A 22104-nucleotide genomic window follows, 5' to 3' on the forward strand; every position below is an offset into this window, starting at 1 on the left:
TGTAGAACATTAATTTTGGTATATAATGAAACAAACTCTGGATACACTCAACTTCTAGAACAATTAAATGTGTTTAATTATGTAAATATCAGTTAATTGTATGGGTCATCATGATATTTGTGAGAAGTGAAATGCAATGTTTATGAGGTGTGGGTCACGATGAGAGGACGGAGCGGCAAGAATGAGGTAGGGGCAGAGAGAGCAGCAGCTACCCACACAGGTCAAGGACACCCTCCTCCAGCCTCAACACAATACAACACAAAGGAATGTGACTCAAACACACAGACCAACTTTTCAGGATCTGACAGAGTTTTCTCGGATTTTTTCTTCTTCAAGAAATATCTTGGTCTGAAAGGCTTGTCCCGTAAATCCGAATTTCCGTTGAAAGTAATTTTATTTATATCTTTAAATCAATAATCGTTTCTTTGTTTTATCGTATAGGATAATTTAATGAAACTACAAATAACGAGTTACGACCAAAGTGACCCTAAGGAGCTTCAATAACAAAGATTATGTCGCTCGCTAATCTTTCTTCATAGTCCCATGTTTAATGCTCCAGTAAAGTTAATTAGTGTAAAGCTGTAAAATTTCCAATATTGTTTTGTGGGAGAGTCCTGTGGTTCGGCCACCCTGAGGTTGAGGCCGCTGCCAACATTAAGGAAGAGCAAGGAATTCCACGGTCGAAGTACAGGAAATAACAGAGTTGCAGCGGCAGGTGTGGGCTTGTTAGTCGCGGAGCCAGGTGACGTCATCCGCACAAAAGGCACTATCAGCAGTTAACTTCATGTCATAATTTAAATCACCTTATCAAATATCATCTCAAATTCCCAGTTGCGAGGAAAAATGATACAAGATGCTTTGAGAAGGATGACTCAGGTAAGACAAACGTGAACTCTTATTTAATTTCAGTCCAATAATTCTCAAATAACATATAACTAACTTGAGGTGAATATTACATAATCGCTACTGAGAATTAATATGTATAAATAGGTCACGCAATCAGGAATACATAGAAAGTAACGATGTACAGTATTAGTTTAAAATTACAGAAGAAACTACCGCCGCCAAGGAATATATATCAAAAGAACTAAAACTCCCTTATATTTTCGTTAAGCACCCAATACAAGCGCCATCTATTGAACAAGCCAGATCGTAGAAAATGGTCTTTGCGTTCTTTTGAAAACTTTTACTCACTACTTTAACGTTAACTCTAGTATTTCCAGCGGATTTTACTTTCTCTACTATCAGCATTCATTTAATTATCTGCTTTTATTATTTATCAACTTATTAGTCGTTCGAAAGGTTTGTCTGTTCTTTGTTAGTATTATGAACTATTGTATATCATCCAGAGTTACTTTTAGAAGAATGTGGAGTACCCGGAAGAAACTAGTGATGTAAGTATACTATGTTCAGCTTACTTTGCGAGTCTATACATCTATAATGATAAGAACAATAACTATTAAAAGGAAATGAAAGTTATAGATCGCTGTATGTAAGGGACCTGGAAAGTACCACTAAATTACGAAGATATTTTTCAATAAAGTTTATCTACAAATTGTCACAACTGCTCAAACACGATCTCGATTCCTACTATGTTATATGTTAAGAAAATGGAGGGGTTAAAAGGGTATTTGCTCTCGTATTGACACCGAGTGATAGTCCCGTAATTATAATCTAAAATTATCATAAATCCGTGTGGATATGCTTTCAAATGATCAATTATATTGCAGTTTAAAGACCAACTGAGTAACCCCCCTTTTAATAGTTAATTTTAGGGTAGTTCTACCTTCTTACAGATATGCAACACAAAATTGTAAGGAAAACTAATAGTTACTGGGACACACCGACCACTAAATGGCTTGTAGAAATGCAAACAAACCATGCTCTTACCCTTCTTCTATTGGTTTCCTAATTATAATTTTGAAGAGATAAATTACGCTACAAACAACTGTAAAAGGAGGGAGTCTTCCTCGATGGGTGTTACTGGACAACAAGGTAACACATGACCTGTCGCCCGAATGACTAGTAACATAAGTGGTGAAATGATAAATTAGACTGCAATTTAACAGTGACTGATTATGAATCAACCACAACTATGAACTTACCTTTTCTTGACTTCTGAGAATAAATGGAACCTTGGCTCTCTATAATTTCCTTGTTTTGCCCACAAGCAACTCAACAGTGGCCGGTATTAGGAGCCAGGTTCACACCTCCCGCCACCTAGCCAACGTTCCAAATAAACAGTCAAAACGTCAGCAATCCAGCGCCATCTATACGACAAGCGTCTAACTAGTAAAGCTCGCAAGCCTAATAGTTACTTTTGATATTCCTTGCCCACCGATCATCAATTCATCATGTAGCCACAGTCAACACCAGCCTTTACCGGTTGCTCCGACATAGAGGTTCTTGCCATAAAACAACGTCACTACTGTTATAAGGAACCAACTTCACTCACTGTAGTTTTCAAATACGTATCATTGCAATGTATAGGAGAACGGTTGGTGATGCCTTTTACCTTCCATATTCTGAAGAAAGAAGACATTTTTTCAGTATACAGTAATTCTAGTCTTTTTTAAATATTATTTTTGTCTATTTTAGCTTGACTAAGAAAGATGAGAAATTGGTACCTGAAAACAACTTCCTCACGTAAACATATTGTACCGATGATCAAAGACATGCTTTCAAATTCTTTTGTTCAAGTAATCAAAAATTTTTACATATTAAAAAAATGCACGGGGGCAAAGATGGACAGACATGAATAATCACACGCACGTCAATAAGAGCGGCGATAGTTTAAGGAGCCGCGATTAAGCTAGGGACGCAATAACGCCAGTACCTATATGACGTCACCGCCTTGCCATGCCCAGGGTTGACGTCATAGGTGGGGCTTACCTGAAGGGGTCAGAGGTGAGTTGGCTGCCACGTTAACAAAACAAACTTGAATCAGACCACAAATAATACTATTTTTTACAACAAATAAATACGTAGAACACACCAAGAACAGCATAGATCGTGTATTATGTAAAGACAAAGGAGGAAAATACTTGAAGGAAAAGAGGAGTAATTTTGGCGAAGGTGAGGTGTGTTAAAGGTGCAGGTGCGTGGCTCAGGTAGCAGTGTCCTTATTACGGTGAGCCACGGAACTTGTGAGTGAAGTGAGGCGTGAGAGGGAGGTGAGGCGTGAGGGGGGATGTGAAAGGAGTTTGGAGATAAGGTAGTGAGGGAAGAGAAAAGGTTAGATTAGGTAAGGTAAGTTAGGTGAGATAGATTATATTAGGCAGGGTTAGGTTAGTTAAGTAAGGTTAATATAGGTAAATTAGTGTACTTAAGTGGGGTTAGATTAGGTAGGTAAGTGAGTGCGAGGAAGGTATGAGGGTGAGTGAGAGGGAGGGGAGAGAGTATGAGGAAGAAGAGTGAGTATGAGGAAGAAGAGTATGAGGAAGAAGAGTGAGTATGAGGAAGAAGAGTATGAGGAAGAAGAGTGAGTATGAGGAAGAAGAGTATGAGGAAGAAGAGTGAGTATGAGGAAGAAGAGTGAGTATGAGAGTGGAGTGAGGTTGTATAGGAGTGTGAAGGAGGGAGGAGAGGTGAGGGGGAGTTGTGGTCATGGTAATTAGCCTCATCTAACACACCTTATGGGAGTCAGTAAGAAACCATTTTAATATTATTTGTAACACCTGTCATCAAGTGGGGTTTGATGATGACGCCACAGGTGGGAGGGAGTGTCCACTGGCAGAACATTTCGAAAATTTCAACACCTTTTTTCATTGTAATGATCCTAGTCTTATCCAACCCTGAAGTTACTAACCTGAGTCAGGTTCAAAAGTGGATGATCTTTGTTTAAATGAAAATAATCATCCAAAATTAAAGTTGTTAGGAATCTTCTTATTTATTTTTTAATCAATCTGAATTTTAGAAAATTCCAAAATAAGTACAGTATCATTCCCTGAAGCGTAGAGTATTAGTAGAGAGTTTTCGGGCAAGTGACTCAGGCAACCTCATGAAGTTTGGTTTACAGAAAGATGGATGAATGGACGTAAAGGAGATTTTAACGTCCCGTGGAAAAGTTCCTTGACGTAATTATAGTGTTTACCGTGATAATGACTTAGCAGAGATGAAATTTTATAACCTGATATTAGGTGTTTTCGCAGATTGAGAATTATGTAAACGACGATGAGTGAGAACAGTCCATCTGTGACTATGACCCCCTCATGTGATGACATCACCAGCCACCAACAAATTCAACACCATCTCTGTAGCTGTCACCACCACGACGAGTGCTGCTCCCATCACCACCACGACGAGTGCTGCCCCCGTCACCACCATGACGAGTGCTGCCCCCATCACCACCACGACGAGTGCTGCCCCATCACCACCGACGACCACCACGAGTGCTGCCCCCATCACCACCACGACGAGTGCCCCCGTCACCACCATGACGAGTGCTGCCCCATCACCACCACGACGAGTGCTGCCCATCACCACCACGACGAGGGCTGCCCCCATCACCACCACGACGAGTGCTGCCCCCATCACCGCCCTGACTCCACAAGCTCCAGGGTTTACACCCAATACATTTACAAACAATCACTGCCCTCCCATCAACACCATTCATGCGCCTCATTATATCGAGGCACCTGTCCATATTTTCATCATCAACATGGCCTTCTACCTCAACACCATACTGATGACCAAAGTGTAGATCTGCATCTACCAAATCAGCTATCTCATCACCGCCCGCTCCTTCTTACCACACTACTGGTAACTTTATTCTTCAACCAACTCACACTGTGCTGGCCACTTGCTGAAGGTAGTCCAGTGGAGGACGTCTACCAACACTGGCTAAAGAAAGGTAAGAAGTTTTAGTTTTGCTTCGTAATTTTGAAAATGTTTAACAGCAAATCACGTAATGCATTATCATCCTCATTGTGTAGAGAAAATACAAGAAAAAAGCGCCAATCCACAGTAATTATTGAAAATCGTTGGAGGAGCTACACAGATGCTTTCTTTTTGATTAAAAGCCTGAGGATGACCTTAACATTACTTGGTTCTCAGGGTGCTGTTGTTTCTATTACCACTCTTAAATTTCCACACAGGTGAAGCCTGTTGCCAGGGTCATTAAGCACTGTTCATTAGGTCATAGCTTCCACAGCAGACAATTTATAAATACTTTGAGTGTGTATGGTGCCATGAGTACTTATAATGCATTCTTAACAGAATGATTAACTACAAGTTTCTGTTTCTACAATAATAATTTATCTTACCTTCAGAAAACCCGTTAAAGTACACATTTTCACCTGACTTGTTGATGTTTACTGTATATAGAAATTTTTCTCTACTTGATAAATTTGACAATGAATTTAAGTTATCCTTACATTCTCATGTCATCCAAAAATTTATTGTTTCTTCATTCTTTCAGTTGTCAGCTGAATACTGTATTCAATGTTTATAAAAATTGCAGGCAAGTTAAATTCTGCAGTCTTACGATTTTTGTGGTGATGGTGTAAACACTTACAACTCGGAAACATCGTCCTCACTATATATATACTGTACAGTAAAACCTAGATTAACCGACTTTCGGATTAACCGTCAATCCCAACTCCTAAAAAAAAAAAAAATAAAATCGGGGATAAGCCCACCCGGGCACAGGTCACTGACCCACATCGGGGCCTGGGGGACGATAATGTAATAGTAATAATAATGATAATGATGATGATGATAATAATAATAATAATAATAATAATAATAATAATAATAATAATAATAAAGAACCACAAAGAAATGCAAAAATGAAAAAAAAATCAAGAGTGAGAAACAATATATGTATGTTGTGTTGTCAATAGTAAGAGAAGCAATTGAGACCCTGCAATTGTGTGTAAATGAGGCAGAAAGTCAGATCAGCAACCTGGGACTTGGTCACAATTTTTGTGATGACATTGTTCTTTGACTTTTCCATTTTTTATTCACGGTTTCTGTGCTGGTTCATATTTATTTACTAAAGTGGTTAATGTTTTAAAGCAAATTCTATTGAAATATGAATGGCAAATGAACAAAAATTAATAGAGGGAATTAAATGAGGTAGGTGAGGGAAAGGTACTTTGAAAATGTATGTTTTATTTCCGTAGACTTTATGTACGATTAACAGACCTTTCGGATTATCCGTCGGCCCCTTCCCCCCATATGTGGTCGGTTAATCGAGGTTTTACTATAGTATATATATATATATATATATATATATATACTGTACAGTATAAACTATTCAAATACAGTAATACCCCGCCTTACGCGGTTTCACTTTCCGCGATTTCGCATTTACGCGGTACCTCGCCAGAACCGGACTTTCACTTTAAGCGGTGCATCTACTCATATACGTGGGAAGCGGCGCGGGCAGGATGCGCACAAGGTCGCCCAGTCATCAAAACATTACCGAGTTCTTCACCCGCCACCCACCACAGCCGGCCCAAGTCAGTGATAGTAATATTGAGGATATGGACTTATATGGACTTTGAGGGGTTTGACAAAGAGGCCCTGCAAGCCTATGTGGTGGATAGTGATACAATTGATACAGGAGAGGGCCAATAATCTGCCCTCTGCCTCGGAACCAACCCCCCCATCCCTGTGTGCTCAGCCATCTTTTCTACTAATGTAAGTGTTAAAAAAACTAATATTATTGATATTGCTCTTAATTATTATTGTGTGTGCATACCATCATAAAATTAAGATGTAATTTTTACTACAACGTAGGTATTGTGCCTGAAAAAGTGGAGTTTGGGGGTCGGGCCAGTCTCTATTGGAATTAATCCCATATGTTGTTGTTCACTTTCCACGGTACCCCATGGGTTCAATCGACCGCGTAAATCGGGGTACTACTGTACTGGCATAATAAAGTGATTAGCAGATGTTATTATAGTGTATCATGTACATAGTGAGGTTAACAGTAATAATTGTCCCCAGGTGACAAGTCACTGAGGGCAGTGAGCAGTGACCTCATCCTCCGGCAACAAGGTGAGTCAGTGTTTGATACCGAGTGTGGCCTCCCAACCTCATTTATGAGTTACCGTGAACCCCTTGAAAATATTAAGAGCAGTTTTAAAAAGAATGAGCAATAGGAAGGCATCATTATCTCTCAAATCAATTACAATAAAGTTTCATTTATCTTGAGTAAACAGACACATACAATGTCTTCACAAGTAACAAAAAGAATTAAAGCATATTAGCTTATTTCATATCAAAATACAGTAACTGGAAAAAATATAATTTTGCAACAAAAATGCTATAGAATAAATAACACTTATTTTATCAGGTCTATCTTCTTATAGTATACAAACCATTATGTATAGTTCTGTGGTACAGTAGTGAATCTTAACCTTGATCTCCCCCCAGAAATAGCCTCCAGTACCATCAGTGTTGAGGTCATGGTCGACACCCTTACTATCCAGGTCATCATTAATGGCAAACAGGTCAGGTCACACCCACCTTGTCCACATAAGGTCAGAGTTCAAGTTTCATAATTGATATATTTCTTAAAGATGTAAATATGTGATCATAGCCAAAGTGTCATGTTTAGTGGCCATAGTAGATGTCATGTGCAGCCAAGGCCACAGAAAGTGTCGTGTAATACTGTAGTCGAGGCTACAGCAGGTGTCATGATTATTCGTGCAGTTGTGGCCACAGTGTGTCAATTATTGTCATGGCCTTAGTAGAAATGTCGTGTGTATTCATGACTATGTTAGGTGTGTGTCACATGAAGTCATGGCCACAGAAGTAAAGATCTCAGTAACTGTTGTGGCCATGCTGTACTGTTAGTTGTCATGTATGTGGCCACAGTAAGTACAGTAGCTAAATCAACTATCTGTGCAGGTGGGGGTTGATATGCTCCGAAATTTTAATTGTGACTAGTGACAGCCCTCTTATACCAAAATTTATTGTCCATGGTCTCATATTGTTTCCCAGAAAGTATGCACAGATAGTTGTTTTAGCTACTGTACATCATGTGTAGTCATTACCTCAATACTGTACTGTTCTGTACTGTAATTGCATAATGGCCATAATGGGGTTGTCATGTGCAGTAGCCACAGTGGGTGTATTTTGTGTAGTCATGAGTTCAGTAAGCATCATGTATAGTGGTGGCCGCAGGAGGTAGAGTATTGTAGTTCTAATCATAATAGATGTTTCAAGTGTCTAAAATGGTATAACAGGTGTTACGGCAACACAACAAAACGACACGCACGTCCCCCACTCGGTACGCGACTGCACACAGGGGAGTGCACGTGATAGCAGTACACCCACACCGAGGTACACCCACCCTCACCACCTACTACCGTACCTGGCAGCCGAGGGCCACCAAGGGCCTTGTTCAGACCCTCACCAGCCTCCAACCTGGTACCCTCCTTGTCCTCGCTGCTCCTGTAAGTCACTCATATGCACCAGATTTATCCAGATTATCAATACCAGCACTGAGTAAGATATAAAGTACAAGTACATTTCTTCAGAAAGGTGACACTTTAGAGTCACAAAGTTTATATAGAAATGTCAGTAAAAGACTCGGTTAAGGTATAAAGTATAGGAACATTTAGTTTCAAAATTGGTGCCTCAACAGACTTAATAAATTTATATGGAAATCTCAGCACAATTACAGATTTAAGTACAGGCATCCCCTGGGTTATGGAAGGCTTGAGTTCTTGAAAAAAGTTTCCGTAACGCGAGCTTCCGTAATGCAGCAGATGCCTGTGCATATATAAGTTTTTTATTACAATTAGTACAGTAAATTACTTAAACACAAAAGTAAAGCATAGTAGAATGCTGTAAAACATTAAATGTTTAGTTAATTTTCTATGAATATATTACTACTACTAATACTGCTACTACTAATAATACTTTAAACAAATACAGTACAGTAGTAATAGGAAAGACATTCATTATGCTCATCAACCTCTAATAATAAAAACTCTCTCAACAGGGAGACTGGCGATATTTTTTCGACAATGAGACCAATGACTTTTTGGAGGAGTTCCTGGGAGGGTGGTGGGTGGGCAATATGTGCCATGGAGAGATGTGGGTGGGGGTGGCCACTGTGAGTGGCCCACTGTGGGGTGAGGCAGCCACCACCCACAGGAACTACACATCTGGCCCATCGACACCCCTCTGGCTTGAGGTTGAGGTGCCCAGAACTCCGCCAGGTGGGTTTCAATATCACTTGGTGTCATACTGTACATAAGATTAATATCTGAATGAATTCTACAGTGATAACAATAGTACAGGTATTTTATAATTCTTAATGGTGTACAGTATTTATTATTCCTAGTGATTATGACTTGAAATAATTAATAATAATATTCATATTGTCTGCTGAGGAGATTGAAAGATTTATGACGTGACTTAATTTGCACAATGTTAAATTAAGTGGTGAAGCTGCCAGTATGGATGTTGATGCTGCAAAAATTTATTCTAGTGAAGTGAAGGAGATACAGTAATTTTTAACTTTCTCCTGTAGAATCACTTTTCAAAGGCCTCTTAACCTTCTCTTGTTGTCTGCTAAAAGTGTCCCATGTTTTTAACCCGTACAACAGTACTGACCATACATAACATATCAGCAGCAGTTTTATCACATCTCTTAAATTATTAAATACTGCTTTCACTTGACCTATTCGTGTTTTGATTTCTTCTGCACCTTTAATGTCACAGCTTATGTTACTTCCCAAGTACGGCACACAAAATGTTCTGCTTGCTTTACTATTTTGTTGCCAATCATAATTTTTATTTCTGGAGGTATTACTTCTGTATTTACAGCATTAACTCTTAGCACACATTTTTCACCCTTTTTCACTAATCTGTTAACCAGTTTTTGTACAGCAGTGCATTTTCACTATCTATGATAAGAGCAGTGTCATCTGCATAGCATATACAGTATGTGATACAGTATTGTAATACATACCATAAATTTTTATTACTGTTTAACACTAATTACTACAGTAATTGTACAGGTGCCTGGTATGTAATGTTCAAAACATATTGCGTATGTATGTATGTGTTACAGTACGGGCATGTGCATGGTACGGCCAGCCAGAGCTGCAGGAGCGAGCTGCCTTCTGTGAGAAGTACGAGGGATATGGGGACTGGTGCAGTTGCCACCACCCTACTACTATTTCTCCTGCCCATGCAGTAAGATCCTCCACCACCTAACTCATTTTTAATGCCACACTAAAACTGGAAACATACACTGATTTAAATACTAAATATCCCAGAATACATATCATGATTATAAAATTAGACTATTACAAATACTAATGATACAATGGTGTGTTTGTAGTAATGTCTTTTACAATTTAAAAGCTCTATAACTTATGCAGAACAGTATTCAACTCCATTTGATATTGTGTGTATTCAACTCTGTGGTGACTAGTTACTAACAATTGGCTGGGCTTCCCTCACAGTCCCCGGCCCCACTGGTCATGAAGGAAACTATCCCCATCGTCATCGTCACCTCTAGACATCAGTTCAAGGTTCTCCGGTATGTGTGTATATCTTTTGTGTAATCCAGTTGAGTCTTTCCACAGGTCGTCTGTTTAATCAGCAGGCTGGAATAGATGAATAATCGATTAAATACTAAAGACATCCTAACCTAGTATCCATCACTTACTATATAAACTGAAGACTGTCACATGAGGTGTGTTACTTATTCTGTTTACAAACACCGTCCAGGTGGTATTGGGTTTTGGATGTGAAGAAAATAATGATGAGTTTCAAAGTGGGAAGAGAATATGAAGGGGATGGACATAATGATACTTGGTCAGGCAAATGATGGATGTTAAACTTATCTTGGAGAGTGTACACTGTAGAATAAGAGGATAAATACTCTGATATTCTTAAATTTAAAAATTTTCATGAATAGAATACCTTTATTTTGGTATATGAAGTGGAAGCATAAATAAAGAAGAACCAGTAACTAAGCAGCAGTCAACATTTTAGATATTAAGCAAGGCTGATGATGCAAGATGTGAAAGTAGTGTACAGGTGAATGTGAAGGATACCAAATTGTAAGATATGTGGTTTATGTATCTGTGTATACTTATAGGCAGTTGCAGCAGCTGTGGAATCAAGCTGGGGGAGGTAGCACACCCATCTTGCTGGCCGTGGACGGCTATCAGCAGGAGGCACAGGATTTTGCCAAGATTGTGGGACTGCCGGCGCTGTACCACCTCAACCCTGCTACACCGGGAGAAAAAGTTCGCATCAATGAGCACATCAAATTTGCAATCTTCCAGACATTCAGCTATTACCCATCTGTGGACAAAATTATTATACTGGAAGACGACTTGATCCTGGCACCAGACTTCATCAGGTGAGACAACATTAATTCAGGGAACTAACTACAGTAGTCATGACTAATGTAGGACCTAACTCATGATGTCCTGAATGTAGTACTGTACTGTACTGTAATAAGTGACAACTAATATAAGACCTAACAAGTTATAACTCTAATAGGACCTAACTATTGACATGACATACAGGAACTAACTACTAACAACTATTTTAGGAACTAACAAATGATAACTATTATAGATCCTATCTATTGATAAGTCCCTAACTCTTGATAACTCTTATAACACAGGACCTAAATATTGATAACTCTTATAATATAGGACCTAACTATTGATAACTCTTATAATACAAGACCTAAATATTGATAACTCTTATAATATAGGACCTAACTATTGATAACTCTTATAATTTAGGACTTAACTACTGTACTGTACTACTACTAACATCTATTACAGGAACCAACTAGTGTTAAAACTAATACAAGAATCAGTGGTGCCCACAGAATTTTCTGACTAATAGATGCCAACTGTACAGAAAAAGGTTTAATAAGACATACAACAAATAATAGTAACATATATTAATACAAAGGGTGAAGGGAGGGACACATGTCCAAGTGCCCTTCCCTGGGAGCACCACTAATAGGAACTACCATAACAAGTGACAACTATTTTTCAGTTACTTCCATCAGACAGCACCACTTCTTGATGCAGATGACACAATTTTTTGTGTAAATGCCTACAACTACAACAGCTTTAAGCCGACGGCCATAGATGCATCTCGCCTCTATCGTGAAGATGTCTTCCCTGCCTATGGCTGGATGGTTACACGCCGATGGGCACACCAGGTCCTACCACAGTGGCCCAAGAGGAGTCATGTGAGTTATTTCTGGTTGGGTTTACACACTTGACTCCTCTTTAAAATGTGAGAACATTTTGATTATTCTTGATGGCAAGTGATTCACATATGTACAGTATGCTACAACACTGACCCCAAACACAGGTTACAAATTTGCACAGCAACATTTACTTTTCTTTTATTACTGTATCCGACTTGCCACTTGTTAGATTATTAGCTAGTTGGGCAGTTTGTAGTTTCTGAGTTCACAACTCTTATTCAACAGAAGTTAACTTGGACAGTTTTCTGTACTGATATCTTCTTTAACATGAAGAAGTGACTTTTGGTGGGGTGGCCATCTGCTGACTCCAGATATGTACATTTAACACAGTACTGTAATGCCCTTTGTGGTAATTTCATACTGTATTTATATTATGATATTTTAATGGGTAATAAGTTTTCTGTGTTGATTTATGATAATTTTCTCCAGCATCCGACAGCCCCTGTTGTAACAGCTAAGTCAGTATATACAGTATAAGGCTAAAAGTATTTCTACCTTATAGATATATAAGAACCATAATTCAGTGAAGATAGTGTCTCTCTCCCCAGAAAGCCTAGCAACATTAACTAAGCTAAGATGGCATACAAGGTAACATAAGTACTATAATGACTCCTACTACTTTTTACAGGAAGAAGAATTTATGCTATACGTATATCTTATGTTCATTACGACAGGAAGTGGATTGGGACTGGTACTTACGCGGGGTTGTGCAAAGCGGACGTGATGTGGTGACACCAGAGGTACCCAGGACCATGCATGACGGTAGTGGTGGCGTCCACGTCACTGGCTGGGAGCAAGCAGGTTTCTTTGACCGCCGTGCATTTAACTCTGATCCCCAGGCAGTCCTCAATATTTCTTAGTGAGTTATAGGTGAATGGTGTTAATGTTTTGCCATCCTCAATGAAAGGTACAGCATACAACATTTAATGATGTCTCACTAATATAATTTTGATGAAATGTTTTTATATAACAGAAGCTCTACAGATATTTTCATTTTGTCCTTTTAAGTGAGTCTCTGAAAATGATATATCCCAGACCCTATAGGTGAGACATATGGACTGGTGGACAGATTGGAATAGAACAATGTTGCCACATGCACATACCCATCCTTGTACACTGTACAGTACCAAGTTGTTGAAAATTTCACTGAAAAATAACAGATGTTTTGTGTTAATTTTACAAACTGTTGGTGACAATGGATGACAAGATTATAGACACTGTATGTTATACTGTAGTCCCCTGCTGTGGGCCAGTGGCTTGAAATTTGTTAATGCTGCATTCTTTATTATTCTCCCAGATAAACACTATTGGATATTGAGCCATATCAAACTAAACAAAGTACTGTACATTAATTGACTGATGCAATTTTGCTGCCTGATTGCAGCTTGACCCATGATGCATATGAGTCATTCCTCGAGAGAGAACTGCAGACTGCCACATTACTGAAGATTCAGGAACATCCTTGTATCAAGGAGTACATCCCCAAAACTAAGGTCAGTTACTTTAGGTCACCTCATTCCTGTTCTATGCACTACTGTACTTGTCATTAACTTTATAAAAAAAAAATATGTTTTAGTTAACAATTGAGCACAGCAACTTGGAAGGGAAATTTTTCCCCAGTAACACTTACTCAGTCTGTTCACTTAAAGCTTGCAACTGAGGCCTAGGGTCAGTTTGTAACAAGGTTTTCAGGAATGCATAATGTACAGTAGCTAAAAAAAAGTATCTGACAGGGTGGGTCGGATGACTTATAAAATTATACGGACAACTCGTGATGTCTCGGGAGGGTTGGTATGTGTGTCTTCACCCACCACCAGTCAGTATCCAACACAGGGGGTGAGTTGGCATACAGGAATAAAATAAACAGTTAAGTGATTACTATCACATAATATAAGGAGACAACATGCATACCCAATACAGGTACCTATTGTCTGTGGTCTCATATTGTTTCACACAGAGTATCCACAGATAATTTTTTTAGCTACTGTACACTAAGTTGGCATAGACGATACAAAACAGATGATGAAAATACATCTACAGGTTGTACCTCTCTAGTCCGGCAACCTCGGGACCTGACCGGTGCCGGACCATGGGAATTTCCGGACCATGGAAATTCACCCTTTTCCTGGATAGATAGTGACTTGCGCTTATGCTTGGAAGCACTAACACCACTTTCTCTGCTTCATGGTCTCTTTGAAGACATATTGAAGGGTTAAATGTCGTACAGTAGCTTCTCAAATTTCGTGAGTTTTTAATTCAACGTTTTTTATTTAAACACACAAAAAAACAAAACAATTTAAAATTTTGACGGTGGAAACTCGAATTTCGACGTGTTTGAACGGCCCACCAACGTTCAGACAACTTGCACAATCATGTAAACAGCGTCATTTCTCTTATGTACAAAAGATTTATTATTGTTTATTACTGAATGTCTTTTTTATTGAATTAATGTTTATGTGTGCAAAATGGGCAATACAATTCATTAATAATACGTAGAATATTAAACACACAAGGAAATGAGACAGCATTGTTTTCGTTGATTACAAAACCAGTGACTGACTGGTTCTACATATAAAACTGAAGAAAATAAGATCCTGGTTGTAGCTGTAGTAAAATTAATATGGTTGTTTTAAGTAATGTTATTTAATGTTAATAAATGGAACAATAGAAGTAGCTAACGATAATGGTAAAGAAAAAAGAGAGATCGCGTATGTAAGTGAGCACATGTGAAAACATATCACATATAAGAATAAAAACTAATATCATATATTTTATTGTTTAATTTTTATTAATTAATGTTTTGTGTCAAATACAATACAATTCATTCGAATATTAACGACAGTCGCATTTGACAAAACCAGTGACTGATTGGTTCTACATATAAAACTGAAGAAAATAAGACCCTGATTGTAGCTGTAGTAAAATTAATGTAAAAAAATTAATATGCTTGTTTGAAGTAATGTTATTTAATGTAATAAATGGAACAATATAAGTAGTTAACCATTAATGGTAAAGAAAAAAAGTGAGACTGCGGGTATGTGAAAACATATCGTCATTACTCTACATAAGAATATGAAAGCAACACTTATTTACTGCTCATATATATTGAAGGGTTAAATGTTGTACTCTGTATAGACAAGCAGAGAGAGAGAGCAGCCGAACTGCCGGATGTAAACAAACTTTAATTTCCCGTGGCTTTGTTGTTTTTTGTTTTTTTATGGGGATTAGCCCACCCGGGCATAGGTCACTGACCCACATTGGGGCCTGAGGGGCAAAAATTTAATACTCATGTAATAATAATAATAATAATGCAGATAAAAAAAAATAAATAAAAAGGCTGCCTTTCTACCTATTGGACAAACTAAAATCGTTCCGAACCATGGGAGTTTCCGGACCACAGAATGCCGGACTAGAGAGGTATAACCTGTACTTGGTACTGTACAGTAAATTATGTGTTGGCATTATTGGTGGCAGTACTGAACTCAGTTGATCATGAGTTAGAGTTTGGTTGACTGTACTGTGTCAGGGGTCGAGTCCCAAGAGGTTTTTACTCTATATGGGTGGGAAAGGTAAACATGTTTGTGTTGTACACCTAATGTATGAGAGTTGGCAGCCCAGAGAATTTACTGAATGAGAACTAAAACTACAATTATTTCAGGTTGGAAGCTTCCTGGTGTACTACTATGGGGAGACGGAGAAGGACGATCACCTCAGTTACTTCACCCTTGTTGCGGTCAGTTCTCTTTGGTTAATTATGATTCTTTGATCACAATGTTTGTTGAAGTGCCCTAGAGTATACCTGATGCTATTATCATAATTCTTATTGTTAAATATATTACAAAATTTATTAAAAGTTGGTTGTGGATTTCTACAATCAGTCATATATATGCCAATACAATACCTGTACTGTATATACAGTACTAGCTGTCTAGAGAATGGTGATTGTATTATAATAAGAATTTAATGATTGGCATTTAAGTCCTGGGTATTGCAAATCTGAGTTGAGAGCACACATCATTGTCATTTGTTTTGGTGACATGGCATCATCACTCATCCATGGATGTCCGCCATGTTTTAGTCAATTCACATCCAACAGGGTAACAGTCCAGGCGGCCGTACTGACTGTCACTTTCTTCTGTTTACAACCTCTGACAATTAAGTAGAATTAATATTAGAATAGACTCGTAATTTATTGGTTGTATCAGTAATAACATGCCTGGTCGCTATAAATACGAGGTAAATAACAACGCAATGTAATCTAACCACCTATCTGCAATTTGTACAATCACTCTTGCCAAACTATCCTTTCATTACCTTGCGTCAGGATAACTAGTGTGCTTTATTCTAATTTATTTAGCTACCAGAGTTATGACACTCTTTCCTCCAACATGTGTAAGTGCCATATTTTTTTTATTGGACTACAGGTCATCCATTGGTGGAAAGAGAGCCATCTCTGTGTTATGAATAAAAACAATGTTGGGTGGGAATTTTTGGTAATTTTTTTATTCTGACTGTACATGTAAGGCTTTATTCTTTTTATCAAAGTAAATTAATTTATTACTGGTGGTGTGTTGGTGATGGGTAAAGGTGGGTACCAGCTGGAGAGTTCCTGCAATATGTGAGGATAGAAACTTAAAAAAAGGTAAGGCAACAGCTAAAGCTACTCCTTCAGAGTTTCACGGTGCCATTGGGGCCCCTTGGTCGGTGGCTCCTGCTGGTGGAGGGGCATTGTTTCCCAGTTGGGCCTCTAAAATCTGCTACACATTTATATGGTACAAAGGTACTTTCATTAATGCCAGGGATGTGTTCCTAAAAACTGAGTACTAATGAGAACTGCCAAACAAAGTACAAGTAATTATAACATGGATTCAGGGGAGATTTGGGTCAAACAGCACCATTATACTGTGCGTACACCTACAAGTAATATATGAGGGCTTCATTGGGATATTTGTACTAGCACAAATAATGATTGTGTATGAAATATACTGAAATCAAAATATTAATATATTTATGAATAAACGATAGTTGTTAATATGAATTTTTTTTTGTGAAATACTGTACTGTACCGTATTCAGTTGAAGCAGCGTAAGACAGCCGCTGCTGGGAGGATGGACAAGCTACGGCTCATCCTTCTTGGAAACACTAAGTTCTTCATGATGAAGGCACCTAGGGTAGACTGCCTGCCATGCAGTTTACCGACATGAAGAATTTCCTAGTAGCAGCTCTCTTCACAGCAATGCTGCACTCGAAATTCTGGTCATTCTCGAAAAAATATTTCCATAACTTCACTGATTTTTGCTCTACCCTCTGTCAGTATGGCTGTGGCCAGGTTTTTCTGGCTTTGAAGGTCTCTGATGTTGATCCTATAATTTCCTGTTCCTGCTGTGTTCCTTCCACAATGGCCTCCAATCATAGCATTTCTTTTCTCAGATGGTAAAATGAGAATTACAAACATGAATAATTTCCTGAGGATATAATGTGACTGAATTGTTTGATTAATGGAAAAACTTTCTTTGTTTTAGTGTTTTGGTGGTTATGAAAAAGGACGTTTTGAGCATCATCACTTAATGCATACTTTAGGTTATTATGGTAATGCTGTCTACATTGTTGCCTGTCCTGGATCACCTTACTGGTAAGTATACTGTACACTCTCATAATGTTTGTTTTAGTCACTGCATGTGCATATATCCTGATAAGGTTTACAATTTTCTTTTGTGTTTCCTAACATGATTTCTTAAAGAGATGATAGGTACAGTATTGTACATAATTGAGTCACTTAATAAATAAAGAATACAGTAGAATCAATTTATTTCAATAAACAAATCTTCATAAAATGGCTTAATTTATGTCACTTTCACTTATGAATTGACCTGTGTCCAGTTTGTTACCAAAAAATATGACTACTATACATATTTTAAATTTTCACAAAATATGGGGAAATATAATTATTTCAAATTATTGAAACTAATTTTAGCCACACTGTAATGTCTTTTGAAATTAAGGATAGCACATCCCAGGGTGTTAACCCCTTCAGTCAGAGGATGTACCTTGTGCATCCTAGAACACGAAGCAGTGCACCAGAGGACATACCTTTATGAGCTGCAGCTTTGTGTCATTGGTGGAATGTTTTGATATCCATAATTGAATGTTTTCTCTCGATCTTGTGTTTTAACAAATATAATATAACCATTCACATACAAGTAGGACAACTTTTGCTCATCATGTTCACCCATTCTCATTACCAACTTACATAGTATATAATACTGTACAGTCGGGGTCAAAAGTTTGCTTCAGCACAAAATAAAGCAGCATTGACCCAAATGAGTTGGAACAGTCTGAGTAGGTCAGTTCAGAGACTCATCCCCGTGACTCAGTTTCACCAAGGGGAGCAAACTTTTGTTCCGGACTGTACATCCACTAAAAAATTATTCGGCACCCGTGTCATATTGTATCACGCCGTACGGGTGCCGAATAATTTTTTAGTAGGTGTACATCAATATGTGGTACAGTACTGAACTGCCTGTCTGCACTCTTCCATACCAGTTCCCATATTTAATTTAAAGCATTTCTTTTTCACTTTCATACTTATCTGTACCTATTTTTCTCTAAGAGCTTATAATCATTCAGTATACAGTATCTACACAAATGTTCTACTGAAAGGCTAAACTATCCATTTCTAATATTTTGTCCATTTTACAGCAAAGTGAAGAGAGAAGACTATAAGAACCTTGTTTACCAGGCAAGTGATAATGACACACGTATATCAATGCTGCACATGGACAAGGTCTTACTGCCACAAATGACCCCAGTCGTGCACATCAGATACACCCCAGAGTATCTAGACGAAGAGTTTCTTTTGGATAATTATTATATAATAAATCAACCACCGAGTTTCAGAGAGATACACTGAGAAGAAATCTTGGTTACTGTTGAATGTATCATAATATCATTCAGTCATCTGCTGTATATATTTTAAGATAATTTGTTCTGTTGTGTGTGTTAGGCACACCTCTTCCATTGCTGTGGGCACTTTCCTGGTATACTATAAAGAACAGCTCTTTAAGAGGCCAGTACATTATAACATGGTCCCAATAGAGATGCAGTCATGACATCACTGTTTCTTACCTATCAGTAATATATTAGGACTTAATTGAGCATCAGAAATAACATTACGTATACACATGGTAAATGTATTAGAATATTTTAAAAATAAATAGAATAATTTTTCATACACAGTGCAATAATTTACTGTATACTGTACTCACTACTGCCTCAGTCTGAGTCATGACTTCTCACACATCATAACAGTGCACTGCACCTCACTACCTACTACACTCATTTACGTGAATTTTTTATGGAGCGTATGTATTGTTTTTACAGGAATACTTGAAGGTTTAAGCAGCAAGTAAAATTATGTAGAGTACTGTATGTATTTTAAGAAATACGTATAATGAAAAAAATTCCCATGAAAAGAACTACACTTGTTCATTGAATACTGTACAGTGGTTTAACCAGAGATGCTGTAGGCCTAACGAGAGGTTACTAAGTAGGTTAGGTACTAATTAAGTTGTTCAAAAACTTGGTGAGTTTCCTTACAACAAAAGGATATGATGTTTTTGGTCAGACTCTTAAGTGTAGTCACTGAGGGAGTACTTTGGTAAACAGATCATTTAACTTTTCCATTCAGCTATAAAATGTTATTTCATATTTAAATTCTTTTATATATTGTACTATTTACTTCCATGTAGTAGTTAATAATTCAGTATTGTTTTTCCTTGTACATGATTTTGTGCCAAAGTTTTGTTTATGAATGTTAAACAACTTAAAGTATTACATGTCCTTATATTTATTTTCACAGGTACAAGTATGTTCTCTATTACAATAAGATACAAATTCCACTAAATTATAAAATCTGAATAAAATTCGGTTAAGTTGAGTATTATTAGTTATTGTTTACACTCTTAACCATACAGTCCAAAAGTATTTAATTAATTTTGAACAATATTACCTCAGTGCTGGGCAGCCTTCATGTGGTGCTATTTCTATACACTTGTGTGTACATGAACCACAACATCAATGGTGAACTTTTACTGCTTATATTTAAATGCTTAAAAGATTATGCAGTATGAACACATAAAAAGCAGATCCAGCTTCCTTCCCTGGAAATAAAGGCATAATAGGGTTGGGGTAGGTACTGTTTTGTGGAAAAATTAATGACCACCTTTTTGTGGCAATTTATGAATTTCAGCTGCCATAAGATCTCAGACCTACTCTTGGTTTTACATATCCATGACAAGATGATTTACATGAAGTATCTTGCAGAACTGACTATCATAATTATGTACGGGAGTATTCAAGGTCGATGGCTCATAGGAATTTGCTGGTTAGCACTGAGGTGTGAGTGAATTATAAATACAGTACCCCATTGATTTGATAAACAGTTTTAGGAATGTAAAATTTTAGAATTACCAACTTGAACCAAGCTGAAAATGACATAAATCTTACAGTATATTCGATGCATTGGGACTCAATGCTATCACATCACATCACATCACATTACAGTAATATATATATATATATATATATATATATATATATATATATATATATATATATATATATATATATATATATATATATATATATATATATATATATATATATATATATATATATATATACGGTATATAACAAAATAACTGGTACTGTAAACACTAGACACATTAGCAACAAATTTGTATGCAACTGGAGATAGATCAGAAGGAACATTAATTTTCTGATTCTGTTTTTTAGGTGCTCCAACTGCTAGAGTTATCAGCACAACATGGTTTTGCGATCTGCTTTAATTTTTGTATGACAATCTATCTTTTGCTGCTCTAAAAACGACACAGAAAATTTTAATGTTATCAGAAATCATTCTCGATTTAAATATTTATTTATCTATCAATGATTTTTTTTAACAGGTTTAGATTACATATGGATATGTTTCAGGCTTCATGCACAGTAGATGGTAATGATATGAGAATATATTTGTTGTGTACATAGATAGAGTATTTGTTGTTTTTTATAATAAATTCGAAAACATTTTAAGTCAAATCACAAGACATATGACACGAAACTTCTCTCTCTCTCTCTCTCACACACACACACACACTTATTTTCTCGCCCCCCAGGCCCCGTTGTGGGTCGATGACCTGTGACCGGGTGGGCTATTTCCCGTAAAAAATACCCACACATTTAAAGATGATGATGATGTTAACTAAAGTAAGCAGGGATAAGCCGAGCAGTCGAACAAGGATTATTTTTTATAATCAACTATGGGCCAGATTGTTTAACATATTATTACCAGATTTTGAAATATAATCTGAAGATGGCAGCATGACTCATACAGTAGTACTGAACTGACATCTAGTAGTAAAATCTGTTAAATAACTTTTTGCCATTTTTTTAAACCTTCATCGCTGAGTGTGACAATTTCAAACTGTTCTTACAGTCCTCAGCACTAAGGATGATTCATTATTTTTTTATTTTCTCCCCAAACAAATATTACAGTAGGGTAGACAGGGTCATCCACCTTACTGTAATATAATATTTGAGGTTGGTCCATCCCTGATACTAAGTAAACTTGATGGAATGATCAAATGCTCTGCCACTATTATTTGATGATATATTGTGAATGAGATTGTGAAGAAAAACATTTAGTCCATTAGGTAATTAAGACCAACAAGCATGCTGTGTGGACACAGACAAAACATGAATTTTCCCATTGACAAATACCGTACATCTGGGATAATTGTACAGCTCAACGACATTGAGTATGTAGAGTATCACTGACGACTTCACATTATGTGGCCACAAATACACTGTATATAAACAACACAAATTTT

The 22104-nt window shown here is 37.3% G+C and overlaps 1 protein-coding gene across 1 annotated transcript; it reads left to right on the plus strand.

Moving 5' to 3' along the window:
- The first annotated feature begins 4173 nt into the window (after nt 1-4173).
- On the plus strand, nt 4174-20153 carry LOC121854735 (protein O-linked-mannose beta-1,2-N-acetylglucosaminyltransferase 1-like). Its single transcript, XM_042349472.1, has 14 exons — nt 4174-4852; nt 6955-7005; nt 7384-7460; nt 8199-8408; nt 8960-9179; nt 10037-10161; nt 10434-10510; nt 11075-11341; nt 11998-12196; nt 12892-13076; nt 13602-13710; nt 15876-15950; nt 17740-17849; nt 18917-20153. Exons 1-14 carry the CDS (start codon nt 4174-4176, stop codon nt 19125-19127), a joined length of 2595 nt encoding a protein of 864 aa, XP_042205406.1. The 3' UTR covers nt 19128-20153.
- Nucleotides 20154-22104: the final 1951 nt, after the last annotated feature.

The sequence above is a fragment of the Homarus americanus genome, unplaced genomic scaffold, assembly GCF_018991925.1.
Source record: "Homarus americanus isolate GMGI-L3 unplaced genomic scaffold, GMGI_Hamer_2.0 scaffold53233, whole genome shotgun sequence".
Lineage (NCBI taxonomy): Eukaryota > Metazoa > Arthropoda > Malacostraca > Decapoda > Nephropidae > Homarus > Homarus americanus.